This window comes from Chiloscyllium plagiosum, unplaced genomic scaffold, assembly GCF_004010195.1.
Source record: "Chiloscyllium plagiosum isolate BGI_BamShark_2017 unplaced genomic scaffold, ASM401019v2 scaf_14164, whole genome shotgun sequence".
Classification (NCBI taxonomy): Eukaryota; Metazoa; Chordata; class Chondrichthyes; order Orectolobiformes; family Hemiscylliidae; genus Chiloscyllium; species Chiloscyllium plagiosum.
In genome coordinates this window covers 1-20193 of record NW_025214890.1, presented here as the reverse complement: position 1 = coordinate 20193, position 20193 = coordinate 1, and the positions used below count along the sequence as shown (strand labels likewise).

At 49.5% G+C, this 20193-nt stretch overlaps 1 protein-coding gene across 1 annotated transcript in view; it reads left to right on the top strand.

Annotated features, from left to right (window-relative positions):
- The window catches only part of prune (prune exopolyphosphatase), a gene marked incomplete at its 3' end in the record, with an annotated part of 24130 nt that extends 5323 nt beyond the window's left edge, over positions 1 to 18807 (top strand). Inside the window, exons 2-6 of the mRNA XM_043686630.1 lie at positions 8534 to 8629; positions 14098 to 14303; positions 14699 to 14883; positions 16914 to 17072; positions 18713 to 18807. Coding sequence (XP_043542565.1) covers positions 8534 to 8629; positions 14098 to 14303; positions 14699 to 14883; positions 16914 to 17072; positions 18713 to 18807 — 741 coding nt within the window. The remainder of the gene's footprint in view (positions 1 to 8533; positions 8630 to 14097; positions 14304 to 14698; positions 14884 to 16913; positions 17073 to 18712) is intronic.
- Positions 18808 to 20193: the final 1386 nt, after the last annotated feature.

Here is a 20193-nt window from a genome sequence, read left to right as displayed (position 1 = left end):
CCTCTCTCTCCCCCCTCTTTTTCTCTCCTCTCTCTCTCTCTCTCTCTATTTTGAACTTTGTCTGCCACCCTGAATGTTTTTCTTGAGCTGAGAAGGTCGATGATATCATCGCGGGCTCTTCACCAACTCATGATGCGGGGGAGTGGTATTTCCACGTGCTCAGAAATTCACTTTCCTTTTCAAACAGGGAGAGCAGCCGATGCCTGACTGAGGCTGAGTCAGCAGCCTGCCCTGGCTTCTCCCAGGGCAACTCCACAGCCTGGTCTTCCTCCTCACTCTCGCTCTGCACTTGCTAAAGGGAGGAACCTCTCCCCATTGGCAGTGAATTCTCACCAAGGCGGGGGGGAGCATGGATACTGTGGAACACGTCGTACAGCACGGAAACAGACCCTTCGGTCCAACCCATCCATGCAGACCAGATATCCTAAATTCATCTGGTTCCATTTAGAGTCGTAGAGATGTACAGCACGGAAACAGACCCTTCGGTCCAATTCCTCCTTGCCAGCCAGATCTTAAATTAATATAGTCACGTTTTGCAGCACTTGGCCCATATTCCTCTAAACCCTTCTTATTCGTATACCCATCCAGATGCCTTTTAAATGCTGTCATTGTACCAGCCTCCACCACTTCCTCTGTACCAGCCTCCACCACTTCCTCTGGCAGCTCATTCCACACACACACCACCCTCTGCGTGAAAACGTTGCCCCTTAGGTCTCGTTTATATCTTTTCCCCTCTCACCCTGAACCTATGCCCTCTAGTTCTAGACTCCCCCACCCCAGGGATGTCTATTTACCCTATCCATGCCCCTCATGATTTTATAAACCTCTATAAGGTCACCCCTCAGCCTCTGACGCTCCAGGGAAAACAGCCCCAGTCTGTTCAGTTTCCCCCATAGCTCAAACCCTCCAACCCTGGCAACATCCTTGTTAATCTTCTCTGCGCCTTTCAAATTTAATAATATAGCAGGGAGACCAGAATTGCACACAATATTCCAACAGTGGCCTAACCAATGTCCTGTACAGCTGCAACATGACCTCCCAACTCCTGTACTCAATACTCTGACCAATAAAGGAAAGCATACCAAACGCCTTCTTCACTATCCTATCCACCTGCAACTCTACTTTCAAGGAGCTATGAACCTGCACTGCAAGGTCTCTTTGTCCAGCAAAACTCCCCAGGACCTTACCATTAAGTGTATAAGTCCTGCCCTGATTTGCCTTTCCAAAATGCAGCACCTCGCATTTATCTGAATTAAACTCCGTCGGCCACCCCTCAGCCCATTGGAGGGATGCAATTCTTCGGAAACCTGTTCCTCAAAAGACCGCTGAGGGAGCGCCGTGCTGTCGGAGGGTCTTGTTTGTACCTCAAAGCGCTGTGTACAGAGCTGATGGATATTAGAACGTGAGATGGGGTTGCCTCTGAGTTCTGACATCTACGTCTCTCCCTCCTATCCCCGCAGAGCTTGTGGCCAGCTCAGTGACCTACATTTTAGTTCTGAACTGATGAAATTGAACCGACCATCAGGCTGTGTTACTTTCTTTCATCTGAAAGAAGGAGACCTACAGTACGAAAACAGACCGTTCGGCCCAACCAGTCCATGCTGACCATAATCCCAAACTAAACTTCGGCCCACCTGCCTGCTCCTGGCCCATATCCTTCCAAACCTTGCCTACTCATGCACTTATCCCAATGTTTTTTAAATGTTGTAACTGTACCCACATTCACCATTTCCTCTGGAGGTTCATTCCACACACTAACTACTCTCTGTAAAACAAAAAGAAAAATTGCCCCTCATCTCTCTCAAAATATTTTTCCTCTAATCTTAGAAGTACGCCCCCTTGTGTTGAAATCCTCAACCCTAGGGCAAAGGCACCTGCCATTAACTCTACCTATACACCTCGTGATTTTCTAAATCTCAATAAGCTCACCCCTCATCCTCCTACGCCCCAGGGAAAGAAGTCCCAGCCTATCCAGCCTCTCCTTAAAACTCAAACCCTCCATTCCCAACAACATCCTGGTCAATCTCTTCTGAGCCCTCTCCAGTTTAATAATCTCCTTCCTGTAACAGGGCGACCAGAACTGGACACAGTTCTCCAGACGAGGCCTCGCCAATGTCCTGTACAACCCCAATGTAACGTCCCAACCCCTGCACTTAAAGGTCTGAGCAATGAAGGCAAGCGTGCTAAACGCCTTCCTAACCACCCTGACTACCCGTGGTGCAGACGTCAAAGAATTATGTACTTGAACCCCTCGGTCTCTGTATTCTACAACACCACCCAAGGCCCTATGTTTAATTGTATCAGTCCTGTCCCTGTTTTATGGAAATGTAATAGCTTAAGTTTATCCGAATTAAACTCCATCTTCCACTCCTCAGCCCAAGGACCCAATTGACCAAGATCTCTTTGTAATCTTAGATAAGCTATCATCACTGTCCACTACACCACCAGTCTTGATGTCATCCGCCTCCTAGATTCTCATTTCTCTGAGGGGAGTGAATCCATGTAATTCTTGACCACGGAATACTGTTGAAGTTGGGCTGATAAGTGCATTCAAGACTGAGGTAGATTTTTAATCAGTAAAGGGGGAAAGGCAGACGGGGGAAGCACAGTGGCTCAGTGGTTAGCACCGCTCCCTCCCAGCACCAGGGACCCCGGTTCGATTCCAGTCTCGGGGTCTCTGTCCATGTGGAGTTTGCACCTTCTCTGGCTGCTCCAGTTTCCTCCCACAGTCCAAAGATGTGTAAGTTAGGGTGGATTGGCTATAGCAAATTGTCCCCTAGTGTCCGGGGATGTGCAGGTTCGGGTGGATTGGCCATAGCAAATTCTCCCCTAGTGTCCGGGGTTGTGCAGGTTAGGGTAGATTGGCCATAGCAAATTGTCCCCTAGTGTCCAGGGATGTGCAGGTTAGGGTGGATTGGCCATAGCAAATTGTCCCCTAGTGTCCAGGGATGTGCAGGTTAGGGTGGATTGGCCATGCTAAATTGTCCGGTAGTGCCCAGGGATGTGCAGGTTAGGGTGGATTGGCTGTGGGAAATCCAGAGTTACAAGGATAGAGTGGGGATTGTCTTGGGAGGGCCGGTGTGGCCTGGGATGGGCCGAATGGCCTGCTTCCACAGTGTAGGGATTCTGTGGCAGGCTGTGGATGATCAGATCAGCCAAAATCAAGTTGAACGGTGGAATAGACTCGATAGGTCAAACGGCCTACCTCTGCACCGACCACTTGTGCAGCTGGAAGGGGGAGCCTGACCTCAGTGGAAAGAGCTTTGAGTCAGAAGCGGGTGGAACCATTAAGCCAGGGATGATTCAGAAGGCAGCTGTGCTGCTGTTAATCCAGCTGCCTGAGGCTGTGGGAATCCTTTAACCCTTTCGAGGCAGTCACTGAACCAGCAAAGAGACTTCAGTAAGGGAACTCCAACAGAACACAGCAACACCACACGGTTTCTTTATTCCTCTGTTTTTATTTTGGAGCCCGAATCTCTCATATTTCATTGGAAATGGGGAATTGTCCCATAGTGCCCAGGGATGTACAGGTTAGGGTGGATTGGCCATGCTAAATTGTCCCGTAGTGCCCATGGATGTGTAGGTGAGGGTGGATTGGCCATGCTAAATTGTCCGGTAGTGCCCAGGAATGTACAGGTTAGGATGGATTGGCCATGCTAAATTGTCCCGTAGTGCCCAGGGATGTGTAGGTTAGGGTGGATTGGCCATGGGAATCTTTTGTATTGAAGGATTCTCTTGGGGCGGGGGAGGGGTGTGGGAAAGGATTTTGCAGGGAAAGGGGCCGAGGGGTGGGGCCCAGTGGAGATGCTCGTGCAGCAGGGGACGTGTGTCCCAACGCAATGGGAAATGTCTGTGCGATTTTTCTGCTCGAATCGGGATAGGAGTAGGCCGCTCGGCCTTCCCGGGCGCTGCCTGCCTCCGACTCGTGGCTGGGGGTTACGTTCGGCGGGATTGGGCCTTGCCGAGAGGCTGCCTCTGGTTTTGGTGAGGTGACGATACCTGCATTTCCCTAGCGCTTTCCACCACCTTGACGCTTGACAGTAAAATGGGGGGGAAACGTGTGCAGCCTCGTTTGTGCACTGTAAGATCCCGCCCGCTTGACAGCGAGCCAGAATACAGCAAGCGTTGATTTTGAGGTGAATACTGACCCACCTCTGTCCTCTCTCGTTGGCGATTGGCTGTCTTTCGCCCGAAAGGGTATCTGAATCTCTCTCTACAATGTCTCAGTCTCTTTACCCAGTACCCTTTATTTTAATTCATTCACGGAATGAGGGCATTGCCACCCAGTTCAGCGTTTATTGCCCATACCTAATTGCCCCAGAGGGCAGTTAAGAGCTAATCCCATCGCTGTGGGTCTGGAGACATGTGTAGGCCCAGACCAGGTAAGGATGGCAGTTACCTTCCTTGAAGGACATCAGTGAATCGGATGAGTTTTCCCAACACTGGAGTCTTTGACGTTGGTGTCACAGGTAGACAGGATGGTTAAGAAGGTGTTTAGCACGTTTGCCTTCATTACTCAGGCCTTTGAGTACAGGCGTTGGGACATCATGTTGGGGTTGTACAGGACATTGATGAGGCCTCGTCTGGAGAACTGTGTCCAGCTCTCATCGCCCTGTTACAGGAAGGAGATTATTAAACTGGAGAGGGCCCAGCAGAGATTTACCAGGATGTAGGTTTTGAATTATAAAGCGAGGCTGGATAGGCTGGGAGGTTTTTCACTGGAGCGTAGGAGGTTGAGGGGATGAGAATAGAGTAGAAAGGAATCCTAATAGTGAGGAAACAGGCCCTTTGGCCCAGCAAGTCCTCACCGTACCCCCGAAGAGTAACCCACCCAGACTCATTCCCCTGTTACTCTACTCAACACCTAACCTGCACATCCCTGGGCACTATGGGACAATTTAGCATGGCCAATCCACCCTAATCTGTACATCCCTGGACACTATGGGACAATTTAGCATGGCCAGTCCACCCTAACCTGCACATCCTGGACACCATGGGACAATTTAGCATGGCCAATCCACCCTAACCTGCGCATCTTTGGATTGTGGGAGGAAACCGGAGCACCCGGAGGAAACCCTCGCAGACAAGGGGAGAATGTGCAAACTCCACACAGTCGCCCGAGGTTGGAATCGAACCCGGGTCCCTGGCGCCATGAGGCAGCAGCTCTAATCACTGAGCCACCGTGCCGCCCCGGACCTTATGGTGGTTTATAAAATCACGAGGGGCATTGATAAGGTGAATGGCAGGTGTCTTTCCTCTCGAGTGGGGAATTTCAAGTGGCACATTTTTAACGTGAGAAGGGGCAGATTTAAAAAGGACATGAAGGGCAGTTTCTTTTCTTTAACACAAATAGCAGTTTGTGTGTGGAAGGAGCTTCCTGAGGAAGTGGTGGATGCGGGTACAGTGACAACATTTTAAAAGACGTTTGGCTAAGTACATGAGTGGGAAATGTTTGGAGAGATATGGGCCGGGTGCTGGCAGGTGGAACCAGATTGGGTTGGGATATCTGGTCGGCATGGACAGGTTGGGCCGAAGGGTCTGTATGACTAGGGTTATTGTTGGATTAATTCCAGGTTTCTTATTGAATTCAAAATTCCACCATCTGCCATGGTGGGATTTGAACCCAGGTTCCCAGAACTGGGTCTCTGGATGAAGAGTCCAGCGATAATACACTCAGCCATCGCCTCCCTCTAAATAGTAGACCAATTAATATCGCTATAGTTATCAGCTTCAGGGGAATGGGACTTGAGCCCATAACTGGAGAAGTGGGAGCCCAGTCTATCAAGCACGGTTTTGGGTGGGGATCGTGGTGGGTGGGGGTTCTGCAGTGATCTAATAACGGTTCAGGAACGGGAGCTGAGGTGGTGGGTGTGATCTGTCTGTAAGAGCTGGCAGTGACGTTGGCAAGACTTCCTGCGTCTGCCAGATTGGCAGCGTCTAGTGCTGGGTACCCACTAATGCCTCTCCCATGCTTAATGCCGGTCATTGTACTGTGACCAGCAGTGCCTGCGGTCTGCAAAATGCCAAGGAAGCAGAAATGAAATTGATTCTTTTAGTTTTCAGTGCCGAGATATTAGACGTGTGGTGATTGTAGATTCAGGGGTGAACGGTTTGCACCACCAGTCCAGAGTGACATCTCTGATATGGCAGAACTGGAGGCCTTTCCTTGTCTCAGGAGACTATCCCTTTAAAAGGTGTATATTTGTCCTGGGTTTTTGTTTGGAAGCGATACACAAGGCTGTCTTTTGAAAACCTTAAACAGCTTGTGAGGCCTTGGAGTGTTTTTTTTTTAATATAAAGTTGGAACAATAGAAGCAGCCTGGATGGGTGGGATCAAACTCCCACAAAACTAGGATTTTTAGTTTGTTTTTCCGGAGCAGTTGCTGGGGTTTGGAAGCTACAATATATCACTCCCTGCTACTGTCCCTGAGTTTTTTTTTCCCCTCCTGGACTGTGGAATTGCATGCGAGATAATCCATTTTACTGAATTTGCCTTTGCCAAGGGTATCTTAGAATCCCTACAGTGTGAAAACAGGCCCTTCAGCCCAACAAGTCCACACCGACCCTCCAAAGAGTATCCAGCCCAAACCCAATCCCCATTACTCTAGACTTGCCCCTGACTAATGCACCTGACCTACACATCCCTGGACACTGTGGGGCAATCCACCCTAACCTACACATCCCTGGACACTGTGGGGCAATTTAGCATGGCCAATCCACCCTAACCTGCACATCCCTTATCTTATCTAGGCCCATCATCATTTTATCTGTTTCTATAAGATTCCCTGCCTCATTCTTCCAAATTCTACTGAGTACAGTCCCAATCTACTCAATCCCTTTTCATAAGGCAACCCCCTCAACTCTAGAATCAACCTAATGAACCTTCTGTTCGTCCCCTCCAGGGCCCAGTACATCCTTTCTCAAGTAAGGAGACCATAACTGTACACAGTACTCCCAGGTATGGTCTCAGCAACACCCTATACAACTGTAGCATAACCTCCCTGTTTTTCAACTCCATCTCTTTAACAACAAAGGACAATACTTCACTTGCGGTGACGATTTCAAAATGACCAGCTGGTAGAAAGTGCCTTTGTAACTTTACTGTTTTGTTATATGGATCAGACCAAGCCACCTTCAGATATATCAAGTGGATAGTCTAAACTCTGACCTCTTGTTTGAAGGCAATTCTAAGGTACTGTGCTGTGTTTCCTACAATACAGCTCTGACTACATCTCGAAAACAAATCCTATACCCAGTGCAGGATGTAATTCATTGGCAAGTTGTTTGGAAAACAGGTTCTTGGGGGCAGAAAAAGGGGGTTTCTTTTCTTAATTCGTCCATGGGAGTTGGGATGTCGCATTGAGGTTGTACAGGATGTTGGTGAGGCCTGTTCTGGTCACCCTGTTACAGGAAGGATATTATTAAACTGGAGAGGGCTCAGAAGAGATTTACCAGGATGTTGTCAGGTCTGGAGGGTTTGAGTTATAAAGAAACTCTGGGACTTTTTTCGCTGGAGCGTAAGAGGTTGAGGAGGCACCTTATAGAGGTTTGTAAAATAATGAGAGGTTACAATAATGTTAATGGTAGCTGCCTTTTCCCAAGGATGGGGGATTTCAAGACTAGAGGGTACGTTTTTAAGGTGAGAGGAGAGAGATTTAAAAAGGTATATGAGAGGGCAAAGTCAGTGGTTTGCTTGTGGAATGAACTTCCTGAGGAAGTGGGGGATGCAGGTACGGTTACAACGTTTAAAAGGTACTTGGACAAGTACATGAACAGGAAAGGTTTGGAGGCCAGGAGCAGGCAGGTGGGACTAGTTTAGTTTGGGATTATGGTCGGCACGGACTAGTTGGGCCGAAGGGTCTGGTTCAGTGCTGTTTGACTCCATAACCCCATGGGATGTGGGCATCGCTGGCTATGCCCAGCATTTACAACCCATCCCTAAGTGCCCAGGAGCGAGGGGCCGGCCAATTTGCTGTGGGTCAGGAGTCCAATGTAGGCCAGGCGAAAGCAGGATGGTGGATGGTCTTCCTGGATGGGCTCGGTGATGCAGAAGGGGGTTTCTAAGATAGTTGGCAATGGTTGCACAACCATCGCTTTTATCGCACTCGGGTGGGATTGGAAGCCGTGAGCAGTAGCCAGTGGCTCCGGATCACCAGTCCGGTGACACCGTCACCTGTAAATAGTTCTACATCTCTGAAATCGGTTGCCTCTGACAGAGCGGCACTCCGGCAGGACAGTCACTGGCTGGATTATGGACTGAGGCAGACCAATCCAAATCCCTGACTCAGAGCATGACTCCTGGAGCTATCCGTCCCAAGGCTGGACCGTCCACTTGAGGTTGAGCCAATGGCTCCGAAATGCGTTCTCTGGCTCTTCCCTCACGTGGGGGTCCCAGCCAGTGGTGGTTTCTGGTGGAGTCCCAACGCAACGGAGCCTTTCCCTGAGAAAAGGGGCACAGATTTGTGTCTGTCTGTCTGTGTGTGTGTGTGTTTGTGTGTGTGTGTGTGGTTCTGACTGTGCTGTTCTCTTTCAGAGGGGAGCTCCCACCGTACATGTCGTCCTGGGAAATGAAGCTTGTGATCTGGACTCCATGGTTTCCGCCATCACGTTTGCCTACTTCCTGAGCAAGGTCCGTAAGGATCACAGGCAATCATTACCCCCTCCCTGTCTCTCAAACCTTCTCCAGCCCCCTACACCCCCCTCCCTATTCCTGTCGCCCCTTCCAGCCCCCTACACTCACCCCCTCCTTATCCCAGTCACCCCCTGCTGCCCCCTACACCCCCTCCCTATCTCTGTCACCCCCTACACCCCCTCCCTATTTCTGTCACTCCCCCTCCAGCCCAACAACACTCCATGTATCTGGAGCATCCTGCAGCCTGTACACGCTCGCTGGGTTCTGTAACCTCCCCAAGCCCCCACAGCTGTGTTCCTCTCATTCTAGTTTTATGTGCGTCACTCAATTTCTGTTGTTCCACTGCTTTTTGGGGTTTGGGAATTCCCTCCTTAAATCCGTCTGCCTGAAACCCCTCTTCAGACTCAGTTTGAAACTGAGCTCACTGACCAAGCTGATGTCAAGCAGTCTGGGCGTGAGGTAGGTGTGAATTTAGTTCACCGTGGAGGTCGGGTGCTGGAACACGAGACCGGATCAAGTGATGGCGTGTTAGGGTGGGCCGGCTGTGGGGAGGGAGGGTTGGGTGAGGGGTCTGGGTAGTAGGGGTTGGGTCCAAATGATGGCTGTCTTATCCCAGGAGGGGGTGGCTGTCCTGTCGGTGGGGATGGTGCGTTGGGAGCTGCAAATGACGTTACGCACAGAAAGCCGGGAAGGAGAGGTCAGTTTCACAATCACTCGGGAATTAGACGGGCTAACTAATTATCTAACTTTTTCTGAGTCTTTAGAAGAGACCCCTGACCCCTGCACCAAGATAAATATTAAGATTAGATTAGATTCCCTCCAGTTTGGAAACAGGCCCTTCGGCCCAACCAGTCCACACCGACCCTCCGAACGGTAACCCACCCAGACCCGTTCCCCTCTGACTAATGCACCTAACACTACAGGCAATTTAGCACGGCCAATTCACCTGACCTGCACATCTTTGGACTGTGGGAGGAAACTGGAGCACCCAGAGGAAACCCACACAGACACTGGGAGAATGTGCAAACTCCACACAGGCAGTCGCCTGAGGCTGGAATTGAACCTGGGACCCTGGTGCTGTGAGGCAGCAGTGCTAACCACTGAGCCACCGTGCCGCCCCTAGTAAAACTACACTCGTCCTGCTGTTCACCCCCACGTTCCCACCTTCCCAATTCTCAGCTTTGAGTGGAGCAAGAAGAATTATTTAAGATTACAAAGCGACCTTGATTTGTTGGGCCAATGGGCTGAGTAGCAGATGGAGTTTAGTTTGGATAAATGCGAGGTGCTGCAAGAATTGTGCAATTGAAAGTAGGGCCTTGCAGAGTATTGTAGAACAGAGACCTAGCCGTTCAGGTACATAATTGTTTGAAGTTTGCGTCACGTGGGTGGTTAAGAAGGTGTTTAGTCTTCGTCAGTCAGACCTTTGTGTACAGGAGTTGGGACATCATGTTGAGGTTGTACAGGATGTTGGTGAGGCCTCGTCTGGCGCTCAATAACATAGGGTGAGATGATGTGGAGTTGATGAACCACAAAGTCAAATAAAAACAGAATGGTCAGGACCAAGGGCGTAAGGTGTACCGGGAAATAGATAAGGCATGTCAGAAAGGCAAGGTCACTGTGATCATGGGGGGCTTCAATATGCAGGTGGACTGGTTGAATCACGTTGCCGATGGATCCAAAGAAAGGGAATTCACAGAATGCTTGCAGGATGGCTTTTTGGAACAGCTTGTGATGGAGCCCACAAGGGAGCAGGCTATTCTGGACTTGGTGCTATGTAACGAGCCAGACTTTATAAAAGATCTTAAAGCAAGGGAACACGTAGGAGGCAGCGATTATAATATGGTAGAGTTCAGTCTGCAGTTTGAAAGAGAGAAGGCAAAATCGGATGTAATGGTGTTAGAGTTAAATAAAGGTAATTAGGAGGGCACGAGAGAGGAACTGACGAAAATAGACTGGAAGCAGAGCCTAGCAGGGAAGACAGTAAAGCAACAATGGCAGAAGTTTCTGGGTGTAATTGAGGACACGGTACAGAGGTTCATCCCAAAGAAAAGACAGATTATCCGGGGAGGGGTTAGACAGCCATGGCTGACAAAGGAAGTCAGGAAATGTATTCAAGAAAAAGAGAGAGCCTATAAAGTGGCCAAGAGCACTGGGAAATCAGAAGATTGGGAAGGCTACAAAACAAACAGAGGATATCAAAGAGAGAAATAAGGAAGGAGAGGATCAAATATAAAGGTAAGCTAGCCAGTAATATTAGAAATGATAGTGAAAGTTTCTTTCAATACATAAGAAACAAACGAGAGGCAAAAGTAGACATTGGGCCGCTCCAAACTGATGCTGGAAGCCTAGTGCTGGGAGATGAGGAAATAGCTGGAGAACTTAACAAGTACTTTGCTTTAGATTTAGAGATTACTTACAGTGTGGAAACAGGCCCTTCGGCCCAACAAGTCCACACCGACCCGCCGAAGCGTAACCCACCCATACCGCTACATTTACCCCTTTACCTAACACTACGGGCAATTTAGCATGGCCAATTCACCTGACTTGCACATCTTTGGACTGTGGGAGGAAACCGGAGCCCCCGGAGGAAACCCACGCAGACACGGGGAGAACGTGCAAACTCCACACAGTCAGTCGCCTGAGTCGGGAATTGAACCCGGGTCTCTGACGCTGCGAGGCAGCAGTGCTAACCACTGTGCCACCGTGCCGCCCACAAATCTAATCTAATCTAATCTACTTTGCGTCTGTCTTCACAGTGGAAGACATGAGTAATATCCCAACACTTAAGGAGAGTCAGGGAGCAGAGTTGAGTATGGTAGCCATTACAAAAGAGAAAATGCCAGAAAAGCTGAAAGGTCTAAAAATTGATAAATCTCCTGGCCCCGATGAGCTACATCCTAGAGTTCTGAGGGAGGTGGCTGAGGAAATGGTGGAGGCATTGGTTGTGATCTTTCAAAAGTCACTGGAGTCAGGGAAAGTCCCAGATGATCGGAAAATCGCTGTTGTAACCCCTTGTCCAAGAAAGGATCGAGACAAAAGATGGGAAATTATAGGCCGATTAGCCTAACCTGGTAAAATTCTAGAATCCAGCGTTAAGGGTGAGATTTCTAAATTCTTGCAAATCAGGTTTGGATTAGAACAAGTCAGCACAGACTTACTAAGGGGAGGTTGTGCCTGACAAACCTGTTAGAATACCTTTGAAGAGGTAACAAGTAGATTAGACCAGGCAAACCCAGTGGGTGTTATCTATTTAGACTTCCAAAAGGCCTTTGATAAGGTGCCACATGGGAGGCTGCTGAGTAAGCTGAGGGCCCGTGGTGTTTGAGGTGAGCTACTGGATTGGGGATTGGCTGTCTGACAGAAGGCAGAGAGTTGGAATAAAAGGTTCTTTCTCGGAATGGCAGCCGGTGACAAGTGGTGTCCCACAGGGTTCAGTGTTGAGGCCGCAGCTGTTCACTTTATATATTAATGATCTGGATGAAGGGACTGGGGGCATTCTGGCGAAATTCGCCAATGATAGGGGGACAGGCAGGTAGCACTGAGGAGGTGGGGAGGCTGCAGAAAGATTTAGACAGTTTAGGAGAGTGGGCCAGGAAATGGCTGATGAAATTCAACCTGAGCAAATGCCAGGTCTTGCACTTTTGGGGGAAAAAAAAGAACACAGACATTGTCTATTTTCTAAACGGTGAGAAAATTCATAAAGCCAAAGTACAAAGGGATTTGGGAATGCTAGTCCAGGATTCTCTAAAGGTTGACTTGCAGGTTGAGTCTGTGATTAAGAAAGCAAATGTAATGTTGTGATTTATCTCAAGAGGGTTGGAATATAAAAGCAGCGATGTGCATCTGAGACTTTATAAAGGTCTAGTTAGGCCCCATTTAGAATACTGTGACCAATTCTGGGCCCCACACCTCAGGAAGGAGACACTGGCACTGGATTGTGTCCAGCAGAGATTCACATGGATGATCCCTGGAATGGTAGGCCTAACATACGATAAACGGCTGAGGATCCTGACATTGTATTCGTTAGAGTTTAGAAGGTTGAGGGGAGATCTAATAGCTCCAATGCATGCCTTAGAAAGGGTGGATGCTGGGCAGTTGTTTCCGTTAGGTGGGGAGACTAGGATCCATGGGCACAGCCTTAGAATTAGAGGGGAGTCAATTGAGAACGGAAATCAGGAGACATTTCTTCAGAGAGTGGTGGGCCTGTGGAATTCATTGCCACGGAGCGCAGTGGAGGCCGGGACGTTAAATGTCTTCAAGGCAGAGATTGATAAATTCTGATCTCTCAAGGAATTAAGGGCTACGTGGAGAGTGTGAGGGGTACATGGAGTTGAAATGCCCATCAGCCATGACCAAATGGCGGAGTGAACTTGATGGGCCGAATGGCCTTACTTCCGCTCCTATGTCTTATGGTCTTACTGTGTCCAGTTCTGGTCACCCTGTTATAGGAAGGATATTATCGAGCTGGAGAGGGTTCAGGAGCAATTTACCAGGATGTTGCCGGGAATGGAGGGGTTGAGTATGGATAGCGCTGGGACTGTTTTCACTGGAGCGTAGGAAGTTGAGGGGTGACTTTTTAATAGAAGTTTATAAAATCAAGAGGGGGAAGGTGAATCATAAGGTGAATGGAAGGTGTCTTTTCCCTAGGATGGGGGGGGGGTGGGATTTCAAGACCGGGGGGAATATTTTTAAGGTGAGAGGCAAAAGATTTTGAGACACGAGGGGCAACAGTTTTTACACAGAGGGTGGTCCGAGTGTGGAATGACCTTCCTGAGGATGTGTGTACAGTTACAATGTTCATAAGACATTTGGGTAAGTACACGAATAGGAAAGGTTTGGATGGATATGGGCCAGGTGCAGGCAGGTGTGGGACTGGTTTAGTTTGGGGATTATGGCCAGCACAGACTGGTTGGGGGCCGAAGGGTCTGTTTCCGTGCTATCTGACTCCATGAGAAGTTGAATCCTCAATTTGGCAAGTCAATTCCTTTGGGGTGGGCTGAAAATGTGTTGCTGGAAAAGCGCAGCAGGTCAGGCAGCATCCAAGGAACAGGAGAATCGACGTTTCGGGCATAAGCCCTTGGGGCGGCGCGGGGGCGGGGGGGGGGGAGGGTCTCCATGCCCAATCCTACCTACGCTTCAGAAACGATGACTGGGAAAAATCCAAGCCCAAGTTTCAGGGGCAATGGAACAGCAAGACCTATGTCTCTTGCTCTGTCAATGTTGCTGCCAAAGAGCCTGCCCTGGGAAATTATTGTCCACCGGGCTTTAGTTTAATTCCAAAAAAGAAAAGTAATGCATTAGCAACATGAACCGGTGTTTGATCCTGGCTTTGATGTTAACCCTAGCACCAGAGAGATTGCCAGATCCCAATGCGCCCGACATTGGTATCTGGAGTTTGGTCTTTGTTGTATCGATCACTATGGCCTGAATTGCACCTTCTGGTATTTTCTTCTCTCGTGTCGTAGACCGCCCCGGAGCAGAAGGCCATCTTCCTGCCCGTCTTGAATATTCCACGCTCTGAATTTCCTCTGCGGGGAGAGTGTACGTTCCTCCTACGGGAGAGCCATCTCTCCGAGGACCTGTTGGTGTTCCGGGATGAGATCGATCTGCACGCCCTCCACAAGGATGGTCAACTCGCCCTCACCCTGGTTGACCACAACGTCCTGCCCAGGTATGGGGTCTCGGTGACGGTGAGGTGCGAAGGGGCAGTGGGTTTATTTGTAACGAGTTCTAATCCAATTCTGGCCTTCCCTGACTTTCATCGCTGTGCTAGTACCAGCCGTTGAATGGCGTGAGTTTTAGAGTTTCCTGTTCCTGCCTCCCCCACCCCCCTCCCCCACCCCCCCCCCACCCCACCTCCCTATTCTCCCTATTTTTAGCTTTGACAAAGGGTCAGTTAGACTCGAAACGTCAGCTCTTCTCTCTCCTTACAGATGCTGCCAGACCTGCTGAGATTTTCCAGCATTTTCTCTTTTTTTTTAGCTTGTAGAGGCTTCCCCCGGGTGAGGTTTTAATGCTCGTGGGTTGCCCTAGTTTATTGTGCGTTAACTCTGTCCTTTGTCCTAGAGGTGACTCGGCTCTGGAGGAGGTGGTGAAGGAGGTGGTGGACCACCGGCGTCTGGAACGCCCCCTGGCCCCTAGCCTTGTGGTGACCGCCGAGCCCGTGGGGTCCTGCACAACCTTGGTGACGGAGCGGATCGTCCGAACAGCGCCCGACATTCTGGACAGGCAGCTTGCTTACGTCCTGCGCTGTAAGGGGCTGTGTTGGTGTTTCTGAGGCGTGAGCAAGGGATGGGGATTAGATTTTTTGGGGGGGGGAGGTGGGATGGTGGGAGTGGTTTATTTCCCAGTAAAGTCAGGACAGCAAGGAAACTGTGATCGTGCAATTATCACAGAATCCCTTCAGTGTGGAAACACGCCCTTCGGCCCAACAAGTCCACACCGACCCTCCGAAGAGTAACCCACGTTGACCCACTCTACTTACTCTATTATCCTATATTTACCCCTGACAATCCACCCTAACCTGCACGTCCCTGGGCACTACGGGTCAATTTAGCATAGCCAATCCACCCTAACCTGCACATCCCTGGGCACTATGGGACAATTTAGCATGGCCAACCCACTCTAACCTGCATATCCCTGGGCACTATGTGAGGAAGACAATGTTACAGAAGGCGCGCAAAACGCAAGGTTAGCTTTTGAGATTTGAAAAGTTCATTCAGGATTCTAATAAGAGCTGGGAGGAAGCTGCTCCTGAACCTGTTGGTACGAGTGCTTAAGCTTCTGTATCGTCTGCCCAACGGGAGAGATTGGAAAGGAGTAGAGTCAGGGTGGAAGGGGTCTTCGATGGCAGACTTCCTGAGGCAGTGGGAAGTGTGGATGGAGCCAATGGATGGGAGGGTGGCGTGCGAGATGGACTGGGCTGTGTTCATGATTCTCTGTAGTTTCGTATGGTCCTGCGCAGAGCAACCTTTCCCCTCAAAACAAGCCCTCATTCCTAGCGAACTGCCTCTGAGCCCCCTCCGATGTCCCTTCCATAAGTAAGGAGACCAATACAGCGCACGCTACTCTCACCTGTCTCGCTGAAATGTAAGAGTCGTACTTAAAAGGAACCGGGAGGGTGGTCGGAACATTTCTACACCGTGTGACTGGGGTACTTGCTCGGCGTTGTAAGGGGAAGGCTAGAGGGAGTGGTAGATCCAAGTTCGGTGTGTGACGATGCTGAGACTTGAGGGGGTTGTAAGGACAGACTCCAGCTGTCTCTAAGCAGGTTTTTGAGGCTTTGGGTTTTTTTTCCTCTTCATTTTAAAGTTGGAAGCAGCGTGGGTATGGCCAGCTCTCTAAAATCAGTCTTTCTGGTTTAGGTTTTTTTTTGGTTTAGTTTTTAAACAGGGAGCTTCACTGAATGTCTCCTGGCCGTTACTATTCTCTGAATCTTCTCTTTCTGGATTGTATATGTGAGAATCTGTGTTTGAATTTGCCTTTGTGTTTTGGCCAAGGGGTGTGATGTTGCAGTATTGGAACCATTTAATTAGTAATAGATTCTGCATCTATTACTCGGTTAAGTTTTCCAATAGTTAAATTATTCTAAATTCCTCTCTCTTTTGGTTGTATTTTAACCACAGTGTTTAAATAAATTGTGTTTGGCTTCATGCTGAATAGTTTTGACTAGTCACATTGCATCTTGGGCACAGCCCTTTATGTCAAATTTCTAAAATAAGAACAAAATTAGGGTTGAGGTTACCGTCTTAAAATACATGGAGGGGGTCTGGTCCAGAACAAGTTACAAGACATGCGAACAGGAAGGGTTGAGGGATGTGGGCCAAACACAGGAAAATGCAGCTAGTTTAGTTTGAGGAACCTTTCATCTTTTATGTTAAACCCCTCTTGTGATAGAAGATGGCGTTCCCTCGGCCACACGAATCTCTCGCTGTACCTGCAGACGAACTGTTCATGACTCCTACGAAATGGAATATTTTTGATTTGAGATGGTCACACACATCTAGACACAGTGAAGAGTTCTGTGTTAGGGTTATAGGACAGAGCGAGGAATGCTGCTTTCCAAGGAGACGCACAAAGAGCGAGATCTGTGTTTGAATTTGAAAGGGCTGTCCAGAAGTCTGACAGCAGTGGGGAAGAAGCTGTTCTTGAATCTGTGTGTTATGGTGACTGGAATGGGGATAGTGCCGGGAGAGAGGCGAGGGCTGGGAAATAGTGTGGGGGTAATCCTTTGGTATTGCAAGGGGAAGGTCTGACTCGCTCCTGTCTTTATCTGTCACAGGTACCATTCTTCTGGACTGCATTAACATGGCGCCCGAAGCCGGGAAAGTGACACCAAAGGACACAGAATACGTCACCGCCTTGGAATCGAGGTTTAGCGACCTCCCGCCCAGGGCTGTCGTGTTTGATACGCTGCAGAAAGCCAAGTTCGATGTCAGCGGTAATGGCTTCTTCCCGCAGTGGGGGTTTGGGGGGGGCGGGGGGAGAGGAAGGAAACGAGGGGGAAATAATATTGGGGACCAGGCCAGGTCACATGTGAAGCCTGTCACTTTATGTTGACCGTGGTTCAAGGGGCCAGGGTGCTATCTCAAGCCAGGAGGTTAACCTTTTGACTGTCCCCAGCACAGAATCCACTGAGACCGCAGCACGATGCTGGCGTAGTGTTACGGAGGGTGCAGCCAACTCATGCACAGGAGGTTCGCAATGCACAGCAGTTACCTCCTCGTATGAATGTGGGGCAAAATGATATGTTAGCTCTAGTCCCCAAGGAAAAAGTTCCACTCTTGTAACAGTGGCCTTGTGTTTTTATTTAAAATTCATTTTGTGGGCCCAGCATTTATTGCCCCGTCCCTAATTGCCCCTTGAGATGGTGGGGGGTGAACTGCCACCATGTATTTGATGAAATACTTGGAGCATCTAAAGAGCAAGCTCGTATGTAGAAGGCAGACGCACGTGGCATTCAAAAATGTGGAGGCGAGGGTGGGTTGGCCATGGGAAATTGTCCCATTGTGCCCAGGGATGTGCAGGTTAGGGTGGATTGGCCATGGGAAATTGTCCCCTAATGCTCAGGGATGTGCAGGTTAGGGTGGATTGGCCATGGGAAATTGTCCCATAGTGCGGGTGGATTGGCCATGGGAAATTGTCCCATAGTGCCCAGGGATGTGCAGGTTAGGGTGGTTTGGACATGCTAAATTGTCCCCTAGTGCTCAGGGATGTGCAGGTTAGGGTGGATTGGCCATGCTAAATTGTCCCCTAGTGCTCAGGGATGTGCAGGTTAGGGTGGATTGGCCATGCTAAATTGTCCCCTAGTGCCCAGGGATGTGCAGGTTAGGGTGGATTGACCATGCTAAATTGTCCCATTGTGCCCAGGGATGTGCAGGTTTGGGTGGATTGGCCATGGGAAATTGTCCCATAGTGCCCAGGGATGTGCAGGTTAGGGTGGATTGGCCGTGCTAAATTGTCCCATAGTGCCCAGAGATGTGTAGGTTAGGGTGGACTGGCTGTGGGAAAATGTAGGGTTGTAGGGGATGTGGGTCTGGGTGCGATGCTCTTCAGAGGGGCTGTATAAACTTGATGGGCTGAAGGGCCAGCTTCCACACAGTAGGGATTCTATGAAAAAGAGTGTAAGGTTTTCTGGTTTGACACTTGGCCAACTGGCCTGTGATCAAAATAGCTCCTTGTTAAAGTCCACCAGCGACTGAGCGAGAGAGCAAAAGGAATTAAATCCATGAATGTTCACTTGCACTTTTTGTTTAGTTGCCTCTGTAGTGGGGCGGGTGGACTGATACCTGAAAGCTTCCATCTCTGGGAGATGAGAGAGAGAGAGAGAGAGATTGCCCAGTGAGGCACCACTGGTCGATATGCTGAGAGATTCTGGATCAGTGGTGCTGGAAGAGCACAGCAATTCAGGCAGCATCCGAGGACAGGCAAAATCAACGTTTCGGGCAAAAGCCCTTCATCAGGAATAAAGGCAGAGAGCCTGAAGCGTGGAGAGATAAGCTAGAGGAGGGTGGGGGTGGGGAGAGAGTAGCTGAGAGTCTACAATCGTCCCATTGGTACAAAGTGTTCTGTTCTCTCCAGGGCTGACTATTGAGCAGATGCTGAGGAAGGACCTGAAGGTCTTGTCTGGAGAGGATATCCTTTTGGCCATCAGCGCTGTCTACCTGAGATTAGAGGTAGGAGTTTAACGAATCGAACTCCCCTCCATCAGTCACAAAAAAAAAACAGCGTTTCACCCATCACCAAGCCCTCACCTTAGACCGACATTTTGTGGGACCAACCGGGGAGAAAGCGAGCTATACTAGATCGAGTTTTGACCAACGCAGTAAGATTACCTGATGGTCAAAGCAACCCGTGAAAGCAGCAACCATAATCTGTTTGCGTTTTACAGACAGTTGAAGGGAATCAATGATATCGTGGACAGTAAAGAAGGTTCAAGGCACGAGTACAAGATTTAAAAGCGACCTGAGGGGCAACGTTTTCACACACAGGCTGGTGCGTGTATGGAATGAGCTACCAGAGGAAGTGGTGGAGGCTGGTACAATGACAACATTTAAAAGGCATCTGGATGGGGACATGAATAGGAAGGGTTTGGAGGGATATGGGCCAAGTGCTGGCAAGGGGGACTACGGTCATTTAGGATATCTGGTCGGCATGGATGGGTTGGGCCAAAGGATCTGTTTCTGTGCTGTACATCTCTAACTCTACGAATCTCACTCTCCAGTACAATCATACCCTCCTTATAGTATGGTGACCAGAAATACAGCTCCATCATAACCGCCTCATTCTTGTGCACAGTGCTTTGCCTGATAAAGACAACTATCCTATTTGCCGTCTCAACTACTTTATCCAGTTTGTAACTTGGTTATTGATTACATTACAGGGTGGAAACAGGCCCTTCGGCCCAACAAGTCCACGCCGACCCGCCGAAGCGCAACCCACCCATATCCCTCCATTTACCCCTTACCTAACACTATGGGCAATTTCACATGAATTCACCTGACCTGCACATCTTTGGACTGTGGGAGGAAACCGGAGCACCCGGAGGAAACCCACGCAGACACGGGGAGAACGTGCAAACTCCACACAGTCAGTCGCCTGAGGCGGGAATTGAACCCGGGTCTCTGGCGCTGTGAGGCAGCAGTGCTAACCACTGCGCCACCGTGCTGCCCACATTGTCATCGCTGGCAAGTCCAGCATTTGTTGTGTAATGCTAATTCCCCTCAGACTGGGTAGCCAGCTCAGGTGTTTGCAGATACGGTTCACAGACAATGCATGGAGCAGCACGGTGGCTGAGGGATTAGCGCTGCTACCTCACGGTGCCGGGGACCCAGGTTCGATTCCAGTCTTGGGTGACTGTCTGATTTTGCGTTCTCCCCGTGTCTGCATGGGTTTTTTCCCTGGTGCTCCCACAGCCCTAAGATGTACAGGACATTGATTAGGCCACTGTCGGAATATTGCGTGCAAGTTCTGATCTCCTTCCTATTTGAAGGATGTTGTGAAACTTGAAAGAGTTCAGAAAAGATTTACAAGGATGTTGGAGGGTTTGAGCTACAGGGAGA